This window comes from Triturus cristatus, chromosome 6, assembly GCF_964204655.1.
Source record: "Triturus cristatus chromosome 6, aTriCri1.1, whole genome shotgun sequence".
Lineage (NCBI taxonomy): Eukaryota > Metazoa > Chordata > Amphibia > Caudata > Salamandridae > Triturus > Triturus cristatus.
In genome coordinates, this window is record NC_140589.1 from 1559126945 (window position 1) to 1559150048 (window position 23104).

Consider the following 23104-nt stretch of genomic DNA (forward strand, 5'->3'; position numbering starts at 1 on the left):
CTATACCCACTCCAGTGATTGCAACAGTAGGGTAAGTGTTGGATAGCGTAGAGGTAAAAATTACTATTCCCACTCCAGTAAGTGCAACAGTAGGGTAAGTGTTGGATAGTGTAAGGGTAAAAACTATGCGATGCAATGGCATGCGTTGTAATAGTATGCGTTGTAGTGACATGCGTTGTAATGACATGCGTTGTAGTGACATGCGATGTAATAGCTGCGTTGTAATGGCATGCAATGTAAAGGAAGTTGCGTTGTAATGACTACGTTGTAAAGGTAGTGCGATGCAATGACTGCGTTGTAAAGGTTGTTTCCCTTAGTCTGCATCAGTTGGCCACACAAGGGTACATGGAATCCACTCAGTTACATCAAAATACCATATCCATAGAGGCTACCAAGAGAGTACTACATGTAGTCCATTACTGAAGCGCACAAAAACAATGTGGCAACGGTGATTCTGAGGACAGTGGAGTTGGGTCAGAGAGGTGACTGAAAGAACAAAGGGCCTGATTTAGAGTTTGTCAGTCAGGTACTCTGTCACAAACCTGGTAGAGTTCATGTCTGCTAAACATTAAATCAGGCCCAAAATATTCTGTAAATTTTGTGTTGGCCTTGCCTCTAAATATAATGTACAATCCGTACCTGAAAAGGAAAAACAAGTTAAACTAGTCTGGGAGAAATGCACTTTTCTTGCAGGAAAGCTCAGTTGGTTTATGTGGTCAATTCAGATATCTGAGTGTATAACCGAAGGGTTACTAATTTTAATTTTTGTTTAGTGCATTGGGGAATAGTAATATGTTTATTTATAATGATAATATTTCAGAGCCTGTGACAAAAAGCAATGCAAATATAAAAGTCAGTAGATTATAAAATAGAGCACAGCAGTTTTAAAAAAAATCATACAGTGTAAGATAGGCTGCAAATATTGTAGGAAAGGCTGCCACAAAATATGCAAAAACATTAAGTGCTCACAGTGCTTTAGTAAGTTATATTATTTAATATTAGCAATCAGATTGTACTTGGGGCCTAATTACAATATTGGGCAGACTTATATCTGCCCGACTCTATCCATTTCCTGGGACCGACCGACCTCCGTTCAAAGATCCCCAGCACCTAAGTAGGATGCGACTGAACACAGTTTGGTTGCATTATTACATTTCCCTATAGAAGCATGCATTACGACTGTAAACCGTCTGTAATACGTGCTCCCATAGGGAAATGGGAGCTGTGGTTCATCCATGCAGCTCGTGGGAGGCACCTAAACGTGCCTGCCACGGGGTGCAGGGATCAACAGGGGAGCACCATAGGTGCCCCCTCGGCCTCCAACTGGAGGCAGCACATACAAGGGGGTCCTGCTGGGGGTCCCTAAACAGGCTTTCGGATATGGTTTTGTTGCAGGGATTCTGCAAATACACAGAACAATGCGCAGGAAAATGGGACCTCAGTGTATAGGGGCTAAGCCTTCTCACCACCTTAGTGCCCACAAACCCAGGACTGACTAGCTAAAGTGTCTCACTCGCTCTCACAAATGGAGAAACCAATGATTAGACACCCCAGAACACAACACTCCTGTATCTCTCAGGAATCGCGGTAACAAGACACACCTTTTCACTTACATTCTCGTACTTGTCCACAGTAAGATCTAACAGAAACACAAAATTAGTTTTAAATATTTATTTTAACTAACATGCTCTAAAATGTAGTATACGAGCCACCACCAGCAGCAAAAATGCATATGGTCAATACAGTTAGCACCGCAGCAAGGCCATTTATCATGAAGTGAGATATCATTTTATAATGACAGTGGATAAAGGACTATAAGGCCTAACCACCCTCCCCTTAGTAAGCAAAAGTATTATTATATAACAGAAGATCTCTGGGCTTTCTCAACAGATCCCATACCTTAGGACATGGATCGTATTTCTACATCACAGGTGCGCGTTGCTCTTCTCCCTGGAAAGGTTCCTCTCTAAGTGTGTGTTACCTAAACATGCATCTTGATAATATCGAAGTACGAGTCTCCAGCAAAAACAGCTGTATAATTTTGTTTTGACTATGTGATAGGGCCTGACCAGAACAGAATAACAAGAGTCAGTGTTTATCGACCTTGCTCCCTATGTTCAGACTAAACTCCAGGAACAGGCAGAGAACAAGCACAGCAGAGAGTTCTCATGTAAAAGGCATAAACACATTTGTGCAAAATAAAGACATGCAGTGTCATGTGCAAAAGCAGCATCATGGCTACTGGGCTCATGCTAACTTAAAGATGTTGATGATATCTCTAGTAACCAAGTGACAGTTTTCATGTCGGACAGGCCGGCATGGAAAACATGCCGGAAACCGTGCATCGTAATCCCAAGGGCGGAAAGGCCCGCTGTTAGAAATTGGATTTCTGGTTGGCTAGGGCTTGCGCCTAAGCCAGGCAGAAACCACCACTCTAGTCAAAGCAAGGAAGTTACACGCCCAAGATAACCCCTGCTCACACCCTTGGTAGATTGGCACGAGCAGTCAGACTTATCCCAGAGGCAATGTGTAAAGCGTTTGCGCAACACACACACACAGCAGCAACACACTAGGCACACCACACAAGAAACTTCACACAAGGTTATATAAAAATAGCCTTTGTATTATACACAAACACATTAGAATCATAATCACAAATGTACACTGTGCCACCTGGCACTAGGCAATACTTCACAGGGCATTATAGACAGGCCAGGGCCAATCGGGCCACTGTCAAAAACCATAAGAACAGTTAAGTAATGAAACAACCAGTGACTACTGGTAAAATACTGTACTTAGCGGGAACATATTATGCATAAACACATTAGACATAAATCAGTGTACCGTAGTAACACTCCCTAGGTGCATACGTCACCTCAGGCACAAACCACATTATGCATAATTGTAGGGCCTTGTGCCCTATCAACACCACAAACATGACCCCAGGCCAACTGGCCTTCCTTGGGGGCCCATCTGGGCAGTCCCAAATGCCCTTTGTCCAAAGTCAGGGCCCTCCAACTGGCCCTCTGGCTGCCAATGCAGCAGAGAAATGTGCGTGATGCACAGGGGGGTGGGAGGTGCATCTCACCCCTTCCTTGTCATCAAAATAAGACTGCCCCCTCGCTGCAGCTGCCCGCACTCTTGCGGTGCAGCTGTGAAATGAGCACCGGCACCAACAGTGCCTCAGGAGCACCGTTCACTAGGCTCCTCCTGGTGCACTCGATCGGCCCCTTCAGGGGCCCTTCTCCTTTGGCTGAGGACTAGCCAACTCACGGCTCACCTTCTTGTAGCCTCAGGAGTCCAGATGCACCTCTGGGCTCCTTCGCGACCCCCTCAATGTGGCATTGGGATGGGCTGCACAAACGCTGCCTCACAGCCTTCACTTCTGGGCAGACACTCAGGGCTCTCCTCATCATCTCAAGAGCCCCGCCCACCACCAGGCTACAACCTTGCCTGACTTCCGCAGGCCTCGAGCACGATTGGCTTCTCTGCTGGCCCCTGAACCTCAGATCAGGATCCTTCTTTGGGCCTTGGACGCCCTCGAGCGTGGCGTAGGCTCCGGCCCTCCACTAACCACCGCTCCAACTTGGAGCACACACAGAGCGAAGCCTCCATCAAACCGGGCTCCCTTCTGGTCTCTGCGTCACGCCTCCTCTGGCCCCGCCCACAGTCAGGCAGCTTGCCTGGCTTCCTGGAAACTGCTTGTGGCGTGGCGGATCCCGGGACAATAAAAATGCGGGGTGGGCTCACGTTCCACCTTCCTGCAGCACGGGGGATTCCCCACACTGGGGTTCCCTATGAATAATGTGCCAACCAGAGCTTTGGGTCCCAAAAGCTCCTGAGATACTCCTCACGCCACTGGTGGCCTCAGCAGCATCCAGCCGGTCCACGACAGCAGGACCACGCTGCGTTCTCCCCAAGACAAAGGGGGCTCAGTCCACTCCTGGCAGAGGGGTGAATCTAGCAAGGACCCCACGCTGGGTTCAAGGGCACACTGGGCAAAGCTTGGCACATGCAGGCCAGCACGTAGGGACCACATGAGCTAGCAGCTGGATCCCGCATCCGAATCTCAGCCGGTGGTGCGGGCGATGGCGTTAGACTTTGCTTGATTCACAATTCGCTTGTTTGGAATACTGACTCTATGCAGCTCGCTCACTACATTGACTGTATGCTTTCCTTAAAGTAAATTTTGTATACGACTAATTATTTTAATTTCCTGTCCCTGAAGTATTGATGGTCTCTAAGACTCATTTCTTTCCTTAAAAATGACTGCAGCCACCAAACAGTGAAAAAGCGAATACGATCAAATTTTCAAATTTTTGAGCCTATTTGTAAGCCCCATGTTCTGATCTGATCCTTTGGACTTATTTTGATCAACGTATTTAAGTATAGGGACTCTTTTATACAATTACCTATATGTCCTGAAGAAGGTCTGACGGATGATTCTACCACAACAGACCGAAACATCGACTGTCACATTTATTTCCCTAGCATTGATTGCTCCTGAGGAATTGTTAGCTATTGTTTAATTTCCCTTGACATATTCATTTGGAATAGATGTACACACTCATGATTTGTAGGCTCTTTTAGGTTTCCTCCATCATGGTGTTTTATTGTTTCTGAATGTACCCTATGGACATTAAAATTGTATATTTTTGAAAAAAAGGTATACCCGTGTTTCTCAAAAGTGTCTAGCTAAAATTTCAAGATATGAATAATTTCTCTGATGTTTAGATTTATTCTAGGTTGAGCTACGGAGTAGAGTTGAACACCCAAATTACGAGTTTAATTGAAATCTGATTAGGAATTATAAATGAAATCCCTTGTAGGCATTATCACTTATTACTAACTTCTAAAAGTGGCATTTCTAAAATAGTGATAATAAATCTGCACACACCATTACACAGCATTTATTATCACTATTCCAAACATACCAAACTTGACCACGCAGCTCCTCTCATATCAGGAATTACCACTGAAACACTTGTCAGGGAATCCCCAATGCATTCCTATGAGAGGGCATCATCACAGCAGTGAGAAACCAAAATGGCTGTTTGTCACTACCAGGACACACTGAAGGTACATGTCCTACCTTTTACCTACAATGCACCCTGCCCATAGGGCAAGCTAGGGCCTACCTTAGGGGTGACATGCAGTAAAAGGGGGGTCACAGACGTGGCAACCACTTTGCGTGCCATGTCACAGCAGCAGTAAACTGCGCGCACAGACCCTGCAATGGCAGAGGCCTGGGACATGTTTGAAAGGCTACTTTGGTGGGTGGCTCAAGCAGGGCTGCAAGCCCAACAGTAGCATTTAATTCACTGGTCCCGGGTATTTGAGATACCACATTACTGGAGACTGACAGGTAAATTAAATACGCCAATCTTATCATGTTTACCACAGAGAGCACACACACTTTACACTGGACAGCAGTGCTAAAGTGCCCAGAGTCCTAAAACCACCAACACCAGGTCAGAGAAAAAAGACTAGGAGGAAGGCAAACAGTTCAGAAATGACCCTGCAAAAAGGTCAAATTCCAAAACTTTGGGATTATGAGCCGGTTCCTACTGGACAACAGTCTCCTTGAGCCTGTCCGAAGCCAGCCAGAATGACCAGCCGGTTTAGTTTCTGACCACCAGCATTGTTAATGCGGAGGACGGAAAATAACCGAGGGGTCGATTACGATGTGGCCCAGAAGGCTCTGACTGTCGTTCGGAGCCTTTCTAGGCTGCATCCTAATCGGCCCCTTAGTGGAAAACATTTGTATAGGTTTCCATTAAAAGTGCTCATTCCAGAACTGGTACCACCTCATTAAACCTTTCAAAAGAATAACCTCTTGTCATAGGAAAGCTTTAAATGACATCGTCATTTAAAGTGGCTCTCAAATAAACTTTAGATGTACTGATCAACCAATTGAACAGATTTATATTTCTTTCAGATAGCTTGAATCCTGGAGAGAGGGCATGTTTCTTAAACTTCCTGGCTCTCTTCTCCTATCACAGTGGGGGAGATCACCTCCTTCCCTTGCAGACTGAAACAACTCAAGGTCAGCAATAACCATTCAGGAATGACTGTTTTATAACAAAACATATGGGCGCTGTTTTGGTAAAATCAAAAAGGTTTGCGAACCTAGTTCCCAATAGATCCTCCCACATCAACCTATGAGTCCACCCAGGAGTAGTAACAGAGGGTCCACCTGTTGGATGTGGTTTTAAACCACCAAGGGTGTCCTGTAGGATGTCCTCTCATGAGCAACAAGGAGCAATCACAATGGAGGTACTGCTGAGAATGGAGATTATTGCATAGGTTCCACCTGGTAGCAACTGAGAATAATCCCATTTGAGACACTGTTAAATACAGGGATTATTATTTGGAGTCTACCCAGGACCAACAGAGGACGATCCCATTATAGACATGGTTAAGTCTGTCTACGATAATGTGTACTCAGGGATGACAGAGGAGAATAACCTAGGAGAGAATATTAAACCACCGAAGGAGTTCCATTCTGTAAGAAATTGGGTTATTAGTTGTGCAGGATGTAAGACCTATGATGTAGTAGGTCCGCAGTCGTCTCCTTACAGGGAATCAAGAACCCAATGTGATACTTGAGTCTCTCAGGGAAGCAAAGTAGAGCAGCCTAATGCCTACTCAGGTGAGGTAGTGTAATCTCCATTTGCTGACACGTAATAACTACACCGAATAAATGATTGTCCAACCAGCGCTCTTTCTTTTAAAAAGGAAAATACATTTGTTACACAGACACTACTAAATACTACACATTAAATTACAAATAGGAGCATTAAATGGAACATCAAAATAAAAAGGAATGTCTGACAGAATAACGACGGACAGAAACTCGACCTACAAAAATATCGACACAGAAATATCGAAGTCAAAAATATCGAAGTCCTATCTACATAAAGGTAGATACAAAAATATCGCAAAAAATATATCGTTGTCAAAAATATCGATGTTAAAAATATAGTTTTTTAAAAAGTTTCAATAATAATGTAAAATAAGTAAATAATACATATAATTAAAAGAAATATAGAAAAAAAAATTAAGAATATATTTAAAAATAATAACTAATACAGGTAATGTTAAAATAAATTAAACATATACATATAAATTAATATATATACTTACTCCACACAGTGCAACGTTAGGGAAAGCGCTGTATAGCGTAGGGGTAAAAATTACTATTCCCACTCCAGTGAGTGCAACCGTAGGGAAAGCGCTGGATAGCGTAGGGGTTAAACTTACTATTCCCACTCCAGAGAGTGCAACAGTAGGTAAAGCGCTGGATAGCGTAGGGGTAAAAATTACTATTCCCACTCCAATGAGTTCAATAGTAGGGAAAGCGCTTGATATCATAGGTGTAAAAATTACTATTCCCACTCCAGTGAGTGCAACAGTAGGGAAAGCGTTGGATAGCGTAGGGGTAAAAAATACTATTCCCACTCCAGAGAGTGCAACAGTAGGGAAGGCGTAGGTTGGAGTAGAGGTAAAAATTACTATTCCTACTTCAGTGAGTGCAATTGTAGGGAAAGCATTGGACAACGTAGATGTTAAAAATAACATACTAATACATCAAATAAATATTGTAATTAAATAATGATTTATTAATACATTTAGAAAAAAAACTACAAATATATAAAAAATTATAATTACTTTAATAATATTAAATACTTCCCACCCTATTCCCCAATAAACACACAACACACCTCACATAACATTTCACACAATTAATTTTCAATTAATCAGTTATTATAAAAATTAATTAGCAATTAATAATTAAATAAATAAAAAATAATTATAAATAACAATAAATAATGTGTAATAAAAATTAATCAGGTAATAGTTAATTAACAAAAGAATTAATTAGCAATACCAATAAACAATATTTAATACACATTTATAAAAAATGTATAATTAATTGACAACAACAAAATATCAATATCAATAAATAATATATAATAATAACCAATTAATAATTCATTAACAAAACAATCATTTAGCAATACTCAATTTTTCCTAATTAATTACTTAATTACAAATAATTTACTTCCCACCCTATTCCCCTATAAACCCACAACCCACTCCAAACATAAATTAAAATAAATAAAATAATTATCAATTAATAATAATTAATTAATAATTAATTAGCAATACATTACTATTAATAACAATATTTAAAAATTAATAGATACTTGATTAAAATTAAATGACTTCCCACCCTATTCCCCTATAAACCCACAACCCACTACAGAAATAAAACACAAAATGTAATTAAAATAAATTAATAATTCCTAAAAGCTATTATTTAATTTACTATAATTAAATTACTTCCCACCCTATTCCCCTATAAACCCACAACCCTCTACGGTACTAAAACACAAAATGCACTTCTAAAAAAAATTACCAATTTCTAAAAAATGTATACATATATTTAAAAAAACAGTGCAATACTTAACAAAAAATATAGAACACATACATATAAAATACATACAAAATACAAAACACTCATAGAAATATCGATATTATTAACATCTATAATTTAACTATCAATATTTTTAACATCGATATTTGCAACATCGATATTTCCTACTTTAACTTCAATATTCTAGATATTCTTGATTTCGATACTTTGTCCCTACGATATTTAAAACTCTATATAAATGTGCTTCGATATTTAAAAATCAATATTTTGACTGTCCACCAATTAAAAGCGCTGTCATTTTAAATAAAGCAGTGCTATTGGCTTTGCAATGGGTCACCACGTTAAAGGAACGGTAATCAGAAGCTGAAAATGGCCTTCACATCACTGGAATCAATAGCCAGGTTTAACAGCATTTGTTATTGTCAGTAAAACCACTGCAAAAAATCATTATCAGCCTTATAGTTTTAACAAAGCATTCAGATGAAAAGGACATGTGACAGAGTCTTTCTTTTACACATTAAGGCACATAAAATGCAGACAAAGGGGGTCATTAGTATAGCGGGCGGGTCGCCACCGCCCGTATGGCGGTGGCGATCTGCCCGCTAAAAACCTCCGCCCGCTGCCAATTTCCCCCCCACCACATTACCATGGCGGGGGGGACCTCGGCGGATGGGAAGACCGTCCGCCGGTTTTCCGCTGGTAGATAAAAATCCACCCGATTGCCTACTGGGCGGAAAAGCATTTTGGTAGACACTGCCATCCATATTACTATGCAGGCGGGGACCTACCTTTCCGTGGCGGCAGGCGGTGTTTGACATTGGGGGCCCGTAGCGATTCTGGGGGATGGGGGGTGCCTATGGTACCCCCCTGCATTTCAATGTACAAAGTGGCAGGCACCGCGCGGTGCCTGTCATGTTTTGCATTGAAAGGCACAGGCTGCCTTTGTGGCATTGCGGCGGGCGGTGCTTTCTGCACCACCCGCCACAATGTTGCAAATGCACCATGCACCTGCCAGTGTGGCGGGCGCATACTAATCGGTAGTGTGGGACCGCCGCACCCTCAGCGGGCGGTCCCGTTTCCCGAGGGTATGGCGGGTGGACAAAGTCCGCATGCTATACTAATGGGGCCCATAGTGTCAACCACTAGATGTCCCTACAATCCCAGGACACAGAGCAAAAGCTGCAGCCCCAGACTACTTCAAAAAACAATTAAAATCTCTCCTGAGGTCATGCATTCAATGACCCACAAGTCTTATATGTAGTTTTTAAAATCACTTATAAAAGAGGCTGCTGCTGTACTTCTGCTGCACTCCTGCAGCCCCAACTAGAGTGCAAAATGATATTGGCAGTGCCATTGTCCCTCCTTGGGGCACCAAAGGAGACAGAAATATGAAAAACAAGTTGTTGCTGAGTCTTATGGGGTGCTCACTGCCACAAAGCAGTGAACATCATAACAGCAGATTCTCCTGCTGTGCAACTTTGCTGTGTGTGGGTTTTCTTTTGTTTTGTTTAGTTTATATCAGGTGCCCTGGTCCCACCCAGGTCACTTGCAGCTTTCAGAATTGTTGAGGTGTGCAGGGGGAGCTGAATACCTCTGTGCTCTGCAAGTAGCCCCTGCAGCCCCGGAGAAATCTGGCAGAGTCATTCTCCTCCTGCGGCAGTGGAAGGCAATTCCTGAGTTGCGACAACTCTCGGCTGGAGTGTGAGCCTTCGCTATGCTGGGGGCTAGTTCAAGGGTCCCTGGGATGTGGTCCTGGGACCCATTCCTGGAATCGCTCGGCCAAAGCCTTTGCCGCAAGGCATGGAATTTTTAGTTAAAGTCATTTGCTAGAGGTGGCAGAAAGAACCTCTTAGGGAAGTTGCATATGCTCGCCCTCTCCCCTACAATAATCAAAGTTGTGCCGGCCCCCGGGCACTGGACCACCCTGGGGGTATGTTTAGGAATAGCAGTGGAATTACATGTGCTCTGATTTTTTAGCATGGGTCAAAGGTCAAATCCTTTAAAGCTGCATAACCCTGGCCCTATTGGAATATTTTTGGCGATCCTGAGTTCATTTTACTCCTGGCAGTGAGCTCTAGCCACCAGGCTCTAAAAAAGTGGACTTTGTAGAGAGCTGGTTGCACTGGCTTTCTGCTCCAGGTTTTCTTCTATGCCTGGCTCCTAGTGCTCTTCTCCTCCTGCTGGGCTGCTGAAGTCAAGGTCTCCCCCCAATTAGTCCTTAGGGGGTGTAAGGGGGCCAGCACCACTGGTCCTGGAGACACCCATTTCGTCCTGGATGGCAGTTGGATTCCAAAGTCCATAGTCTATCATGCAGTGCATCAGGTGGCTTCTTATACCAACTGTCCATGGTCTTGCTGCCATTGCTGTCCAGGTCTAGGGTCTTACTTCCTGTCTCTATCTTGTGCAAGTGCTTTGCAAGTTTGAGTGAAAAGTTCCAGATGCCTGGCACCAATGGCCAAACCTAGGATTCCGCAACACCCCTCCACCTCTGTCCCAAACATACTGCACAGCATTCAGGGACAATCCAACATCGCACCATCAAGATGTCTATATTCAGAGCTCCTTTGAGGGCCTCAGGTTCACCCCCTGCTGACGTCATTTTCAGGTACTTTCCCACCAAAACTTCAAATGGGAGTCGTTCCTGTCTTGACCCCAAATGTCTGGGATTGTGCCTCTGTTCAGTGTTCCTTGGCTGTCTCAAACCAGGTTCACAGCAGGTAACAGCTAATTACCAGGTACAGATTTGTCTCCCCACCCCTTTCTTCTCAGGAACTGAGTCTAGCACTTAGACTTGCTCCTTTTGGGTGGAGAGACATTTGTTCCCTCTGCCTGAGAACAGAGTAATTAACTTGGCTGAGCAGAGGGTTTGAAAGGCCTGAAATCTGTTTCTGAACTGACCCACAGAAACATGACAATTATGGGCAGCCCGTAATATAGAAACATAGGGCATTAGGGCTTCCATATTCAAACTTGGCCTGCATGTTTCACTCCAGTTTGACAGCTCACTGGGTTGTGTAGGCCTAAGTGGAGTGAAACTGCACTTTAAGGCAGAGTTCACCTATATGTATAATATAGTGATGCTACAGATAATCCAGTAAACTCAACTGACCTATCTATAAATGCCCACTAATAGCCCTAGGCCTGTCCTAGGTCAGCACCTACCCTGTCATTGTCCCTATTGACATAGGCTGTCTATGCACTATTAGCGGGCTGAGCACATAGGTAGTCTCACACATGCAGCCAGCACCCATATGCACTCGAGAGTGCAAACATGTTCACATGTAACCTGCCCAATATCCGCTACCTAAGCTGCATTGCACCCACCTTTTCTTAAAAAGAGAACACTGATGGTAAACACACAGTCCAATTGCCATGTAATTACCGTGCATGAGACTCTGGTAGTGAGACTCGCACACAGTAAATAAAGGTCCAGAAAGCAAATAATCTGGGTGGGGTAAATGGGTGGAACCCATTGCACTACAAATTCCATTGAAGGCACTGTTAAACCAAAATGGCAGTATTAAATGGATTCCATGCAGGAGTGACAGTGAACTAGAGCCTTTAGACGTACCGCTAAACAACCAAGAAAGTACAGTCCCACTGGCGAACTTCTTCCTAGTCAAGGCAAGGGGGATACACTTCTAAAATAACCCCTGCTTACTCCCTTGGTTGCCTGGCATGAGCAGACAGGCTTTTCAAGAGGCAATGTGTAAAGCATCTGTGCACACATACAGTAATACAGTGAAAATACTACAACTGGACACCACACGAGTTTTGAAAAATAAGTAATATTTATCTAAACCAAAGAAGACCAAAACAACAAAAATCCCCAATACAATAATCAAAACATCCTCAAAAACAAGTTTTTCTTAAAAAGAAAATGAGAGTAGCAACAAATAACTCCCCCTGGAGTTATCACGATGTCGTGACGAAAATGAAAATCCCCAAGTACAGCGCCGACCGCGAGGTGGTTGGAGTCAGGCCCGGAGTCGCACTGACTCCACAAAGAACAGTACCTTGGAAAGGATGAAAGCAAAGATGGTGCATGGCATCGGGAAGGTGATGCTTCATTGGTGCCACGTGGCTTCCTTTCCTTCCGACCACAGGGGAGGTAATGCATTGGTTCCTTAAGACCCCAGGGTAGGTGAGTCCTCAGGTCCTTTCTGGATACAGGTGAGGTGAGGCGTTGGTTCCTTGCTGTTCTGGGGGCGGTGAGGCGTCAGTTCCTTTCTGGTGCCGGGGAGGTGACATCGTGGTGGCAGTGAGATGGTGGTTCCTTACGATGGTACGGTGTCGATGGATTCGGGAGTCACCCATGTCGAGTATCGGCTCTGTGTTGATGAAGCACCGGCGTCGGGGTTGCAGTGCGAGTCGAGACGGTGCGTTGTGAGCGTCACGAGCTGTGTCATCGCCTACGGTGCAAGCAGCGACCTCGGTGACAGCTTTGAAGTAGATGCGCACAGCATCAACAGGCATCGGGCCTACAGTGCAGTCGGAGAAATGCGTTGTGCTCTTCCCGTGCAGTTCCCACGGCTTCGGTGCAGGTTACGGCATCGCTTGCCGGTATCGGTGATGCAATTTCGCTCTGTGGCATCTGAAACCGCAGTAGCAGTTGGAGAACAACAGAGGGGATGAAGTTGTTGTGTCCCTGAGACTTCAGAACAGGAGGCAAACTCTACTTCAAGCCCCTGGAGATCTTCCTCAAGCAGGGGACACAGCATACAGCAAAGTTAATATCCTTTGCTTGGCAGAAACAGACACTGCAGGCCAACCCCAGACAGCACACAGTAAAGGGGCAGTTCTTCTTCTTCAGTTTCTCCAGTTCTTCACCTTGGCAAAGGTTCTGCTTGAATCCCAGAAGTGATCTAAAATTCAGGGGTCCAGGCACCAACATTTATAGTCCCTTTCTCTTTGTTCTCTAGAGCTAGAGAGGCTCTTTGCTCAGTCCAAAACAGTTCTGTCCTCTCTCGTGCAGCTTGCCGGCAGGCGGTGGAGACAGCATTGTGTACGGCAGACCAGGCCCATTCAGGTGAAAGGAAATCTTCTCCCCAACTCTAAATGCAGCCCAGGTCTATTCAGCCTTCCCTGACTCATCTAGGAAAGGCAGGACACACCACAACCCCCAGTGGCTGTATACTGTGAATGCACATCCCAAGCCACTGTCACTCCAAAGACAGGCAGTCAATACACAAACCAGCAGAGGCACCCAGAATGGCTAAGCCAGAAAATACTTATTTCTAAAAGTGGTATTTTCAAACCCAGAATGTAAAAACCATCCTTACTATAAGATGCATCTCTATATTCTGAGTTCAGGCATACTAAACTTTAACTTACAATCTTGTCCCAATGGAAAGTTATATTTATAAGATATTATAAATGAACACCCATCTATCCTATGAGACCGATAGCCTTTCAATGATGAAAAACTAAATTGGCAGTATTTCACTATGAGGACATGCCACACACATCGGGCCATGTCCTACGTTTCAGATACACTACACCCTGCACACAGGGGTACCTGGGCCTACCTTAGGGGTGATTCACATGTAAGAAAATGGAAGGTTAGGGCTTGGCAAGTGGGTGTACTTGCCAGATCGACATGGCAGTATGGAACTGCACACAGATACTTCAATGACAGATCTGAGAACCTTTTGCAAGGATGCTTGTGTGGATGGTACAATCAGTGCTGCAAGTCGACTAGCAGCATTTGGTTTCAGGCCCTGTGCAAACATAGTGCACTGTATTAGGGATTTAACAGTAAACCAAATAAGCCGATCATGGAAATACCAATCCATAATAACACATTACACAGAGAGCACATGCACTTTAGCACTGATCAGCAGTGGTAAAGTGCTCAGATTCCTAAAACCAAACAAAAACAGGGTCAACAACAGGAGGCTAAAAAAGCGAAAGGTCTGGGGATAAACTTGCTGAAAAAGCCAGGTCTAACACAACCCCCTGCCAGCCTAAAGACAGGGTAAACTAATCAATCCCTTGATGGACTTCCATTCTTGAGGCAATAGAACCTAGACCTGGCCCACCACAGCGGGGGCACGTTCTGGTTCTACACCTTGCTAAACCCAGTTGAACCCTCTGTCCATACTCTCGGGGCCTACTAAGCTAGCCCATGGGAAACCCTCCTTCTCTTCTGGGGACCCCATCTGTGCAGCACCTAACTTTAGCTTGTTCACAGGTGTGTCCCAACAGACAGACAGTACCCACATAGCCAACACAGTGGTGTGGCACAGTCCACCACCAAGGAGTGACTCCGGTCCCACTCTCAGGGACAACTCTGTCCACCAGGACAGCAAGACACAGTGGCCACTGACAGCTATCAGTGCTGAGAGCCAGGCGCCAGGCCTTTCATGATTCTCTAATCCCTGTGGCGTCAGAGAGTGAGGGGCAGTAGCCTCAGGTGCCTGGCACCTTTTGTCCACTCTCCCTCCTGTCAGGTCAGGGATGACATCCTGACACTGACATACCAGCCTAGGGCCTGTACCCGGCGGCTGGAAAGAAGACGGATTGTCTCTCTCATGCCTGGTCCTCTTCCCTGGGGCTCTGCACCCTCCCACCTGGAGCAGTACCCCCTTCCAGAGTTGTCAGGGCACCAGTGGCAGTTGTCCTGCACATTTTGCCCACCAGTTCAGGGGTGCTATCCTGCAACTGGCATCCCAGTCAAGGGTCTGTACCCTTAGGCTGGGCTGGGGTCAGGGTTGAGACTGCCCTCTAAACTACTGGGGTCCTGCACCCACCCACCTGGAGCGATCCCTCAGAAAACAAACCATTAGGGGCACTGTTAGCAGTCTCCCATTCCTCTAGACTCTTATTAAAAGCAAAACATAGAATAATTAAAAGACCTTCACAGCCTATTTACAGTACAGCAATATAAGTTGGCCAAAATACATATTAAAGTGCTATGTGCTTGTACGATGAACCAGAACCCCTGATTGAAACTTTATGGTGCCATCGTAATTGGTACACCCTAAGTTCAAGATCCTAGAAACTGGCAGGGGAGTACTTAGTGCCCTTGACCCACACAGCCATTAAAAACTTGGATATGCAGAATACAATTATATGTGTTGTGTTCGTCTTCAATATTCTGTACGCCTCCTTATATCTCCTAACTCCCAGATTTCTGCAAAGGGGGTCAATCCATTTCAAATGTGATCGGGAGTACAAAGGATAAAAAAATAAAACATGTTCAGGTAACTCGGAAACCCCTAGGCAACAGGGACAGTAGTCTTCGACGCTCTCTCCTGTTTTACATCAGTTACTTTTAAAGAGATTTAGGGGTAGGCAGCCGTACCTAAACTGTAGGTATAATTTCCTTGCTAATGGGTGTTCGATTTCATCCAGTGTAGGCTCAAATAACAGGGTCTGTTAAAAATTCATAAATTCATTTGAAAGTGATCCTTTACAATTTATTATCAAATCAGTTTCAATTAAACCCCAATACACTTTTTTAAGACTATGCTTATTAATCTGACAGAGAGTTTCTGGTTCTCGCCAATAAGCAACCAATCCTAGATTAACTAGCAAATGCTTAACCACAAGCATCCAGGGTATCTTAACCACACAAGATGCTATCATCAGCTCACAAAGGACAACCCTATAAGGGGTGAGTGCTGTAGTGGTCCATAATCGATGCCAAAACATGAGTGACCGCAATCTAATTTTATGCAAAATCCTCTTCTGACCAAGATCTACATAGAGAGGGATCAACTGAGTAAACAACGGAAGATTAACTAGGGATCTTAGAAATTTCTGCTCAGTGACTGAGAGGTTATTACCATAGAACAACCCCAAAGCTCAGCACCAAATGAAGTCGCACCTAGGGCTTTAGTATTGTAAATTTCCAATGCTGGAACAAGCTTTCTAGAGCTAGTTCTCTTATAGATTTTCAGTATACTTGCCGTTTGGTGAATCACAGTTAATTGCGCTTCATTCAGTTGTGGGGCCCAACTCATATTCTGGGTAAGTTTAATGTCCAGATAATCAAAATCTGTCACTAATTCTAGTGGCTCACCACCCACATAAAATTGTTTCTTACATGTAGTCATTGAATTAAATGAGAACAGCATGCATTTAGTTTTGGAACTATTTATCTCCGGCCCCCGACCCGATCAAAAATTCTTGAAAATCATCTAGCAGCTGCTGGAGCCCTTGTGGTGACTTAGATATAAGCAGAGTGTTGTCTGCAAAAAGGAGAGCAGGGGCCCGTATAGAATCATAGAGCGCCTTATTGGGATATCTGGTCGCGATAGACCGGCTCAAAGTCAAAGTTTCAGGACGACCGCGGTAGAGCCTTGGGCGGCTACCACTCGCAGTAGGTCCTGGTTCTGGCTTAGAAACTTTTCTAGAGCTTTTCTTCCCGGGGTCCCTTGAAGCTATCAGCCAGTCCGGATCCGGTGAGGGTTCGCCAGATTGCCTAGCGATAATCACCCGGTCAAACTTATGGAAGTCCGACCTCCGGAGCACTCCAGCGGAGCAAACCCAGGATCCAGGGTGACATGTGGTTGAAGGCAGGTGGTTTGGCTTTCGTGGTTGCTCCCTGTCACCTTTTCTTCGTTTGGAATTAGAAACTTCTACAGAGCTTTTTCTCACTGGGTCCCTCGATGCTCTTCACCAGGCCGGATTCGGTAAGGGTTCGCCAGCCTTGGATTTCTTCTACTCCCGGTCAAACTCTAGAAGTGGGACCTACGGAGCATTCCGCAGGACAAACCTGGATGGCTTGGCCGGCTCGCGGTTAAAGGCAGGCGGCTTGGCTGGCTGGCTAGGTTGAGTCGGTCCCTCTATGGAGCTTTTTTCCAAAGTTGCTCCAAAGTTCTCCAAACTTCTTGAATTTCTTCCTGAAGTTTCTCAAGGGGTCTCAAAGTGTCTCAAACTCACTCCAAGGGTCTGGAAGCTCCAAGATGGTCCTTGAAAGTTGAGGACTTTAGTTCCCACAATCCGCTTGGACAAAACCCTTACAAATCGGCTGGTGTTCTCCAGGTTGAGGATCCTTGGTGGTGATGGTCCAGGTGAGCTTAGTTAACCTGTAGCTTGCAGGGAGTCCAGTCTTTAATTCTTTTGCAGCAAGATAATCCACAGGACTGTGGTTTCAGCTGGTGCAGTCTTCAGAGGGCAGGCCTTAGAATTTTTCACCCCAACTTCTCAGCATGGCAACGTCTTGCTTCCTTAAGTTTCAAGCAGCAGATCTGAGAGGCTCTGCCCTTCTCAGATACTTATTCCAAGTTCTCTGGGTCAAGGAAGCGGTCACTGCTGACCAATGGGAGCAGGGCAACTCCCCAAGAATATGACCACTTCCTGTAGAGTGTGGAATCATTTTGTCCCAGAGTGCACCAAATCCTCCAAATTCATAATGGCTGATTTTCCAGCAGGAAGGTAAGAGCTGGCTAAACACACCCCTAGAATGTTTTACTTTCCATAAACACTCCCCCTTGCATCTGTGCATTACTTCCATAAGCCTATCTTTGGCTGAGGTGAAAAGTTTAGAGTTGTAAATGACACTAAGGCCTCCTCTTCTATTTGAAGACCATGGTTTACGACTCCTCCCCCTGCTCTGGCATTCCAGTGTAGCAGCACACTGCCCTCCCAGCAGAGCTGGTTAACCCCAGGGGCTCGTTATCACCTCTTCAAGGCAGCCTAGCTAATCCACTTAACTCTGACCAATCAGGACAGACCACTGGAAGGCTGAATCTGGACTTGCAAACAAAAAAGTTGTATAACTTCTTGTATGTACACCTTAGGAGAAATTCAACCATATCATATTCATGAGTTTATTAATACCATTCGGGGAAGTCTTTGAATGGTACTTCTAGCCCCCTCCTATCAATAGTTATTAGTTGATAACTTCCTACCATGTTAACCTATGTAGCAGGGGATTTGCAATGGGAACAATGGCTTGGGCCATTTTTCCAGCACCAGGACTTATAAAAACATACTTGATATGTACTTGGCTTATATCTACAGGGCCCCCAACCCATGGGACAACTAGGGGAGTCTTTAGGGGTTCTGAATCTGTAGAAATATGGCAGATCCTCCCTCCACAGGGCTCCAAGCATCAAAGTCGAATTTGGGCAGCACTTTATCACAATGTGGGGAGTGAAATGTGAAATTTCATTTAATCCAGGGCATATAAAACTCATTTTATAAGGGTCTACCTTATACCTACCTGACCCCCCAACCATGGGACACCAAGGGGAGACCCTGGGGGTTCTTAATATGCCAAAACATTGTGGGTTATCCATTTTAAGTGCCCCAAACCCCAAAGTTGAGTTTGAGCACAATTTACTTTTTAAAAGCAGTTCTGCCACCCAGGGCTACTTTTAAACTGACCCCAGGCCTCAGCGGTTCACACATGCAAGTGCAGAAAAGCTGCTGGCTGGCCTCCAAACTGCCATGCCCTATTGTTGGCTAGGGACTTCTAGGTAGTTTTAATCCCCCTGCCCTAATATTTAATAGGGTCTGAACGGGTAGGCCATGCCAACCACAGGGGTACACAACCTAGTGTACCCTAGTGTATGTAGGTGTTTTCACTGTATTCTAATTGTGTCTCTTTCAGCATAGCACCGGCCCTTGGCCTGGTTAGGCAGAGCCCAGGGTCAGTCAGAGTCAGCTACCACCAGTACCATTCAGCAAAAAGTTGGGGGGTACCCAGGGCACAGGATGACTTTGCAACACTATCATAATAAATCTTAACATTTTATATTGCATTCTTACTCTTCATAAATTACTTCCATAGTAAGTAGGTTCTGCATTTCAGAGTTGTTCTGACATAATAGATTTCTCCATAAAAACAATGCAATGCTTTGCTAAAACAATGAGAGGTAGTGGGAGGTATACATCTCAATGCAGATTCTAGCCATCATAATTATGCTACAGTTAAACAGAATAATACAAATATGGCTGGTTGTTGTTGGATGATATTTGGAAGTCGGCCAATACAACTGGGCAACTAGAGGGATTAACTTGTTAACCTAACTCTTTCCAGCCCCTGAAGTGAGCCTTGACAGCTCAATTTTGCTACATTGAATGAGTCAAATACAAAAAGGGATCAAATTGGCTAATTGGAGTGCAGCACTATTGGGGCTTAGCAAATCCAGTTGTGAAGCAGCAGTAGCTAGTCAGGCTACTTGCCAGTGGAAAGTCAACAAAAGACACCACCACTTAACAACTAATTAACCCAGGGCCACAATAAAAGGTTTATCGTTTGTGGACAAATGATAAGACCACTAGATTCCAGACCTTAGGAGACACTAGATGCTAGTTGATTACATTTTGTTTTCATGGAAAGTAAGAGTTAAAGCGTTGAATAACATGGAAAGGACTTAGCACTAAAGACCACACATTTAGATGAGCTGGTCAGACCAAGGGACTCAAATATCATGTTCCAAAAAAGAGTAACTGGTAGCTGCCATTTTGGCTTGCAAGTCCGTTGGGAATGGATCATTTCAGACAGCAATTAGAACTTGCTCAGGATCAGTAGAAGATAATTGTTTAACCCCAGGCATCCCTAGTATTCTAATTTCTGCTTCTGCATAATTTAGAACTCTAGGAATGGCTTTGACGGTAAAGCAAGAGAAGACAAGAAGGAAGGAAGAGAAGACAAGAAGACCAGTGGTTCTGCGTGAAGGCTGGCTCCGTAGGAGAAAGGGTATTAAAGGTTAGAGAGGATGCAAGAAAAGCAGACAGGGAAACTCCGGATATGAAGATGGTTAATGTTCCTAAACATAAATATCTAGAGTTGGAGGCCAGTAGGTTAATCTTCGCCTCTTCTGCAACATCCGCTACAGGATGTAGTCAGACTCTTACCATTTAAGTGTTCCCACAGAGATTTTACTTTTTTAACTCTCAGTTGAAGCCCCCTTCAACTGAGAGAGTCTGAGCAACTTTAGAATAAAAGCAAGAAAGATATGATCCTGAGCTTGGGATTTGCCAAACCCAATACTAAAACAGTTGAAGGCTCAATTTTAAGATAGATATCGTCTCCTATAGCACCTCATTTATTGCAAGTGGCTAATCAAAATTGGAATGAGTGAGTGACAGGAATGAAGGCAGAGATTTTCTATTATCTGGACCACCTTCCCAAAGTGAGAATTGTAATCTGTAACTGCTATAGTATTAGTCAAAAACTATATTTAACCAGTATATGAAAATGAATAAAAAAAGATTCTACAGAAATGTGTAGGAAATTGCATTTTGTGGCTTAGCATGGATTCTTGCACATGATTAGCAATCTGCGATTAGGAACTAGCAGGTACAATGTAGGCTTTTGCGATTCCTTAATTGCGATTATTAAGGAATTGTAAAAGCCTATGCATGTAGCAATCGCTATAAAATTAACGATTCCCAAACATTCCTTAATTGCGAGTCGCAAATTGCGAGTCGCAATCAAGGAATGCCTTCCAATTCATTCCTATAGGCCTACAGGCCCATACGAATGAATGGGAGATTTCATGCGCAATTTGCGAGTACCATTAGGTACTCGCAAATTGCGCATGCAATTTCAAGGGTGCAAGGGTGTCAAAAGGACACCCTGTTTCACCCCTGAAATTGATCTGCGCACACATGTTGCGCACACACATGCCCCAAGGGTATGTGTGTTGAGTAACCTACAACTTGGAAAAATGCACTTTAGTGCATTTTTCAAAGTTTTTGCGAATTACCATCAAGTACAAATTGATGGTAATTTGCGTTCCCTATTACCAAAATTGCAATTTGCGATTCCATCATGCATTGCATTTAAGGAATTGCAATTTACAATTCCTTAAATGCAATCGCAATTTAAGAAATCTCAATAATTTGCGATTTCTTAAATTGTGAGGGGTTGACAGGTTGATGCAACACATAAGCCCTTTTTGCGGGCGCAAACGGACGATTTTTGCGAATCGCACCGTTTGCACTCGCAAAAATGGTTGATGCATGTGCCTGATTATCCTTAGAAAAAATCATTACAGCCCTGTCATTATGCGGCTCACGTTTATTCATTCCATGAAACAATGAAAACAGCCCAAAAAGCTGTCAAAATACAGCGAAATGAACAATATCCGTAATGTCCTTAGAGTTAACAGTCCCGGGTAGCAATGCACAATTGATGTAGATGGCTCTCTTCCGTCCGTACAGTAAAAAGCTAAATGGATGTAAAAAAAAGCAATGAAGGTCTCAGTGGGACTATTATCACGTCACGAATGCACTCAGCGCGGATTTTGGCGTCATTTGCTGGTGGCCTCCAGGGACCCAGGGAAGGCGAGCTGACAGGGCTTTTTGTTAGGGAACAGGCCGCCTAAACGCACCAATGAGAAAGCGGAGTTGTGCGGCGAATTATCAATGTTTACATCATTGACTGTGTTCCATACTGATGAAAAAGGCGCCGTGTTTGAAGAGACGTCTGAGGCCTAATTCCAAATTCTATCACTGATCACGTCTCTCTTGTGTTTTATTCCAGGCATCGACTATCTTCATCCTGACCTCGCAGCTAATTATGTAAGTACACGGCGACCTCCACTGTAACATATGACTCATCTGATGTTTAGATATTTTACTATTAGAAGTCAGACGCCTCTGCCTCGACTGTAATGATTTCGTGCATGGTAGATTTGACAGTGGAGGCCTGCTTGGGAGATGCTGTGTATAGGATCGGCCCTCTCCCAGCAGCAGGGTACAAGCAAAGAGGAAGCTAAGGTGGAAAACATCTCAAGAATGATTGAATTGACACCTTTTTCGTGACAAGGCTCGAGCTCTTTCAGCAGAGACACAACGCTCGCGCTCTTTCTGCAGCGGCGCGGATTCTCGCTTCCTTTTCTCCTGCCTGCTTGTCAAAGTCAGACCATTTTTAGGTTGAGCCTAGACAGCGCATGCGCTGTCGCAAGACCTCCAGTAAATACAATATTGATGGTAATTTCTCCTCCCGCCTGCCATTGGTTAACTGTGGCATTGCTTCAGTTAGCAGGCTTATGGTTGGCTCTGGATGCCATAGGTCACTTCCGTTTTTGGAGGAAGCAGCACCGACCAACTACTGTTAAGTTACGTTACAGGGCTGTATCTTTTAATTAAAGGACTACTTCGTTATGTTTTCGCCATGACGCCTGGTTCGCGCATACGCTTAATATATGCACGGCCGCTTTCCTCGGTGGTCACCCCCCCACCATCACCCGCCCCTCGCTCCTTGTTTTAATGTCCAACTCTGTATTTACTGCGCTGACTGAAACCCCGCTGTCACGGCTAAGGATGGTTAGACGTTTTACTCTCACGCCCACGTTGTGTAATTAAGTTATTTTCCGAGATATGAAAACATTTCTCTGCTAATCATTTGAGCTCCTGACATCTGGCACGCGCGTGCCAACGGAGTTTAAGTGGGAAAATGCATTTCTTTGCATCTGAGCATTATGGGCACAGAAACCTTAACAGGTCCTAATGACAACATTGCAAGATCTGTTTTTTTCACGCAGGGGAATTCACACTGCGGTTAGCAAAAAGCAAGTTTCACCACCTCTTGTGAAATATTCTGGCGCCCAGGACGCAGCCATTAACCGTAGCTGACCCCTGTCAGCACCTAAAGTGTGAACAGGTATGTTTGCTTCTGAAAGTAGCTGGCAGCAGACGGGGACTCGTAGCACAGAGTTCAACACTCACTGCTGACATCTTCTGTTACTGTAACCTCCT

At 44.3% G+C, this 23104-nt stretch overlaps 1 protein-coding gene across 1 annotated transcript in view; it reads left to right on the plus strand.

The window, feature by feature from the left end:
• The window catches only part of PCSK2 (proprotein convertase subtilisin/kexin type 2), an 845391-nt gene that overhangs the window by 374862 nt on the left and 447425 nt on the right, over positions 1 to 23104 (plus strand). The window contains exon 5 of the mRNA XM_085612711.1: positions 21888 to 21925. Within this exon, the coding sequence (XP_085468837.1) occupies positions 21888 to 21925 (38 nt within the window). The remainder of the gene's footprint in view (positions 1 to 21887; positions 21926 to 23104) is intronic.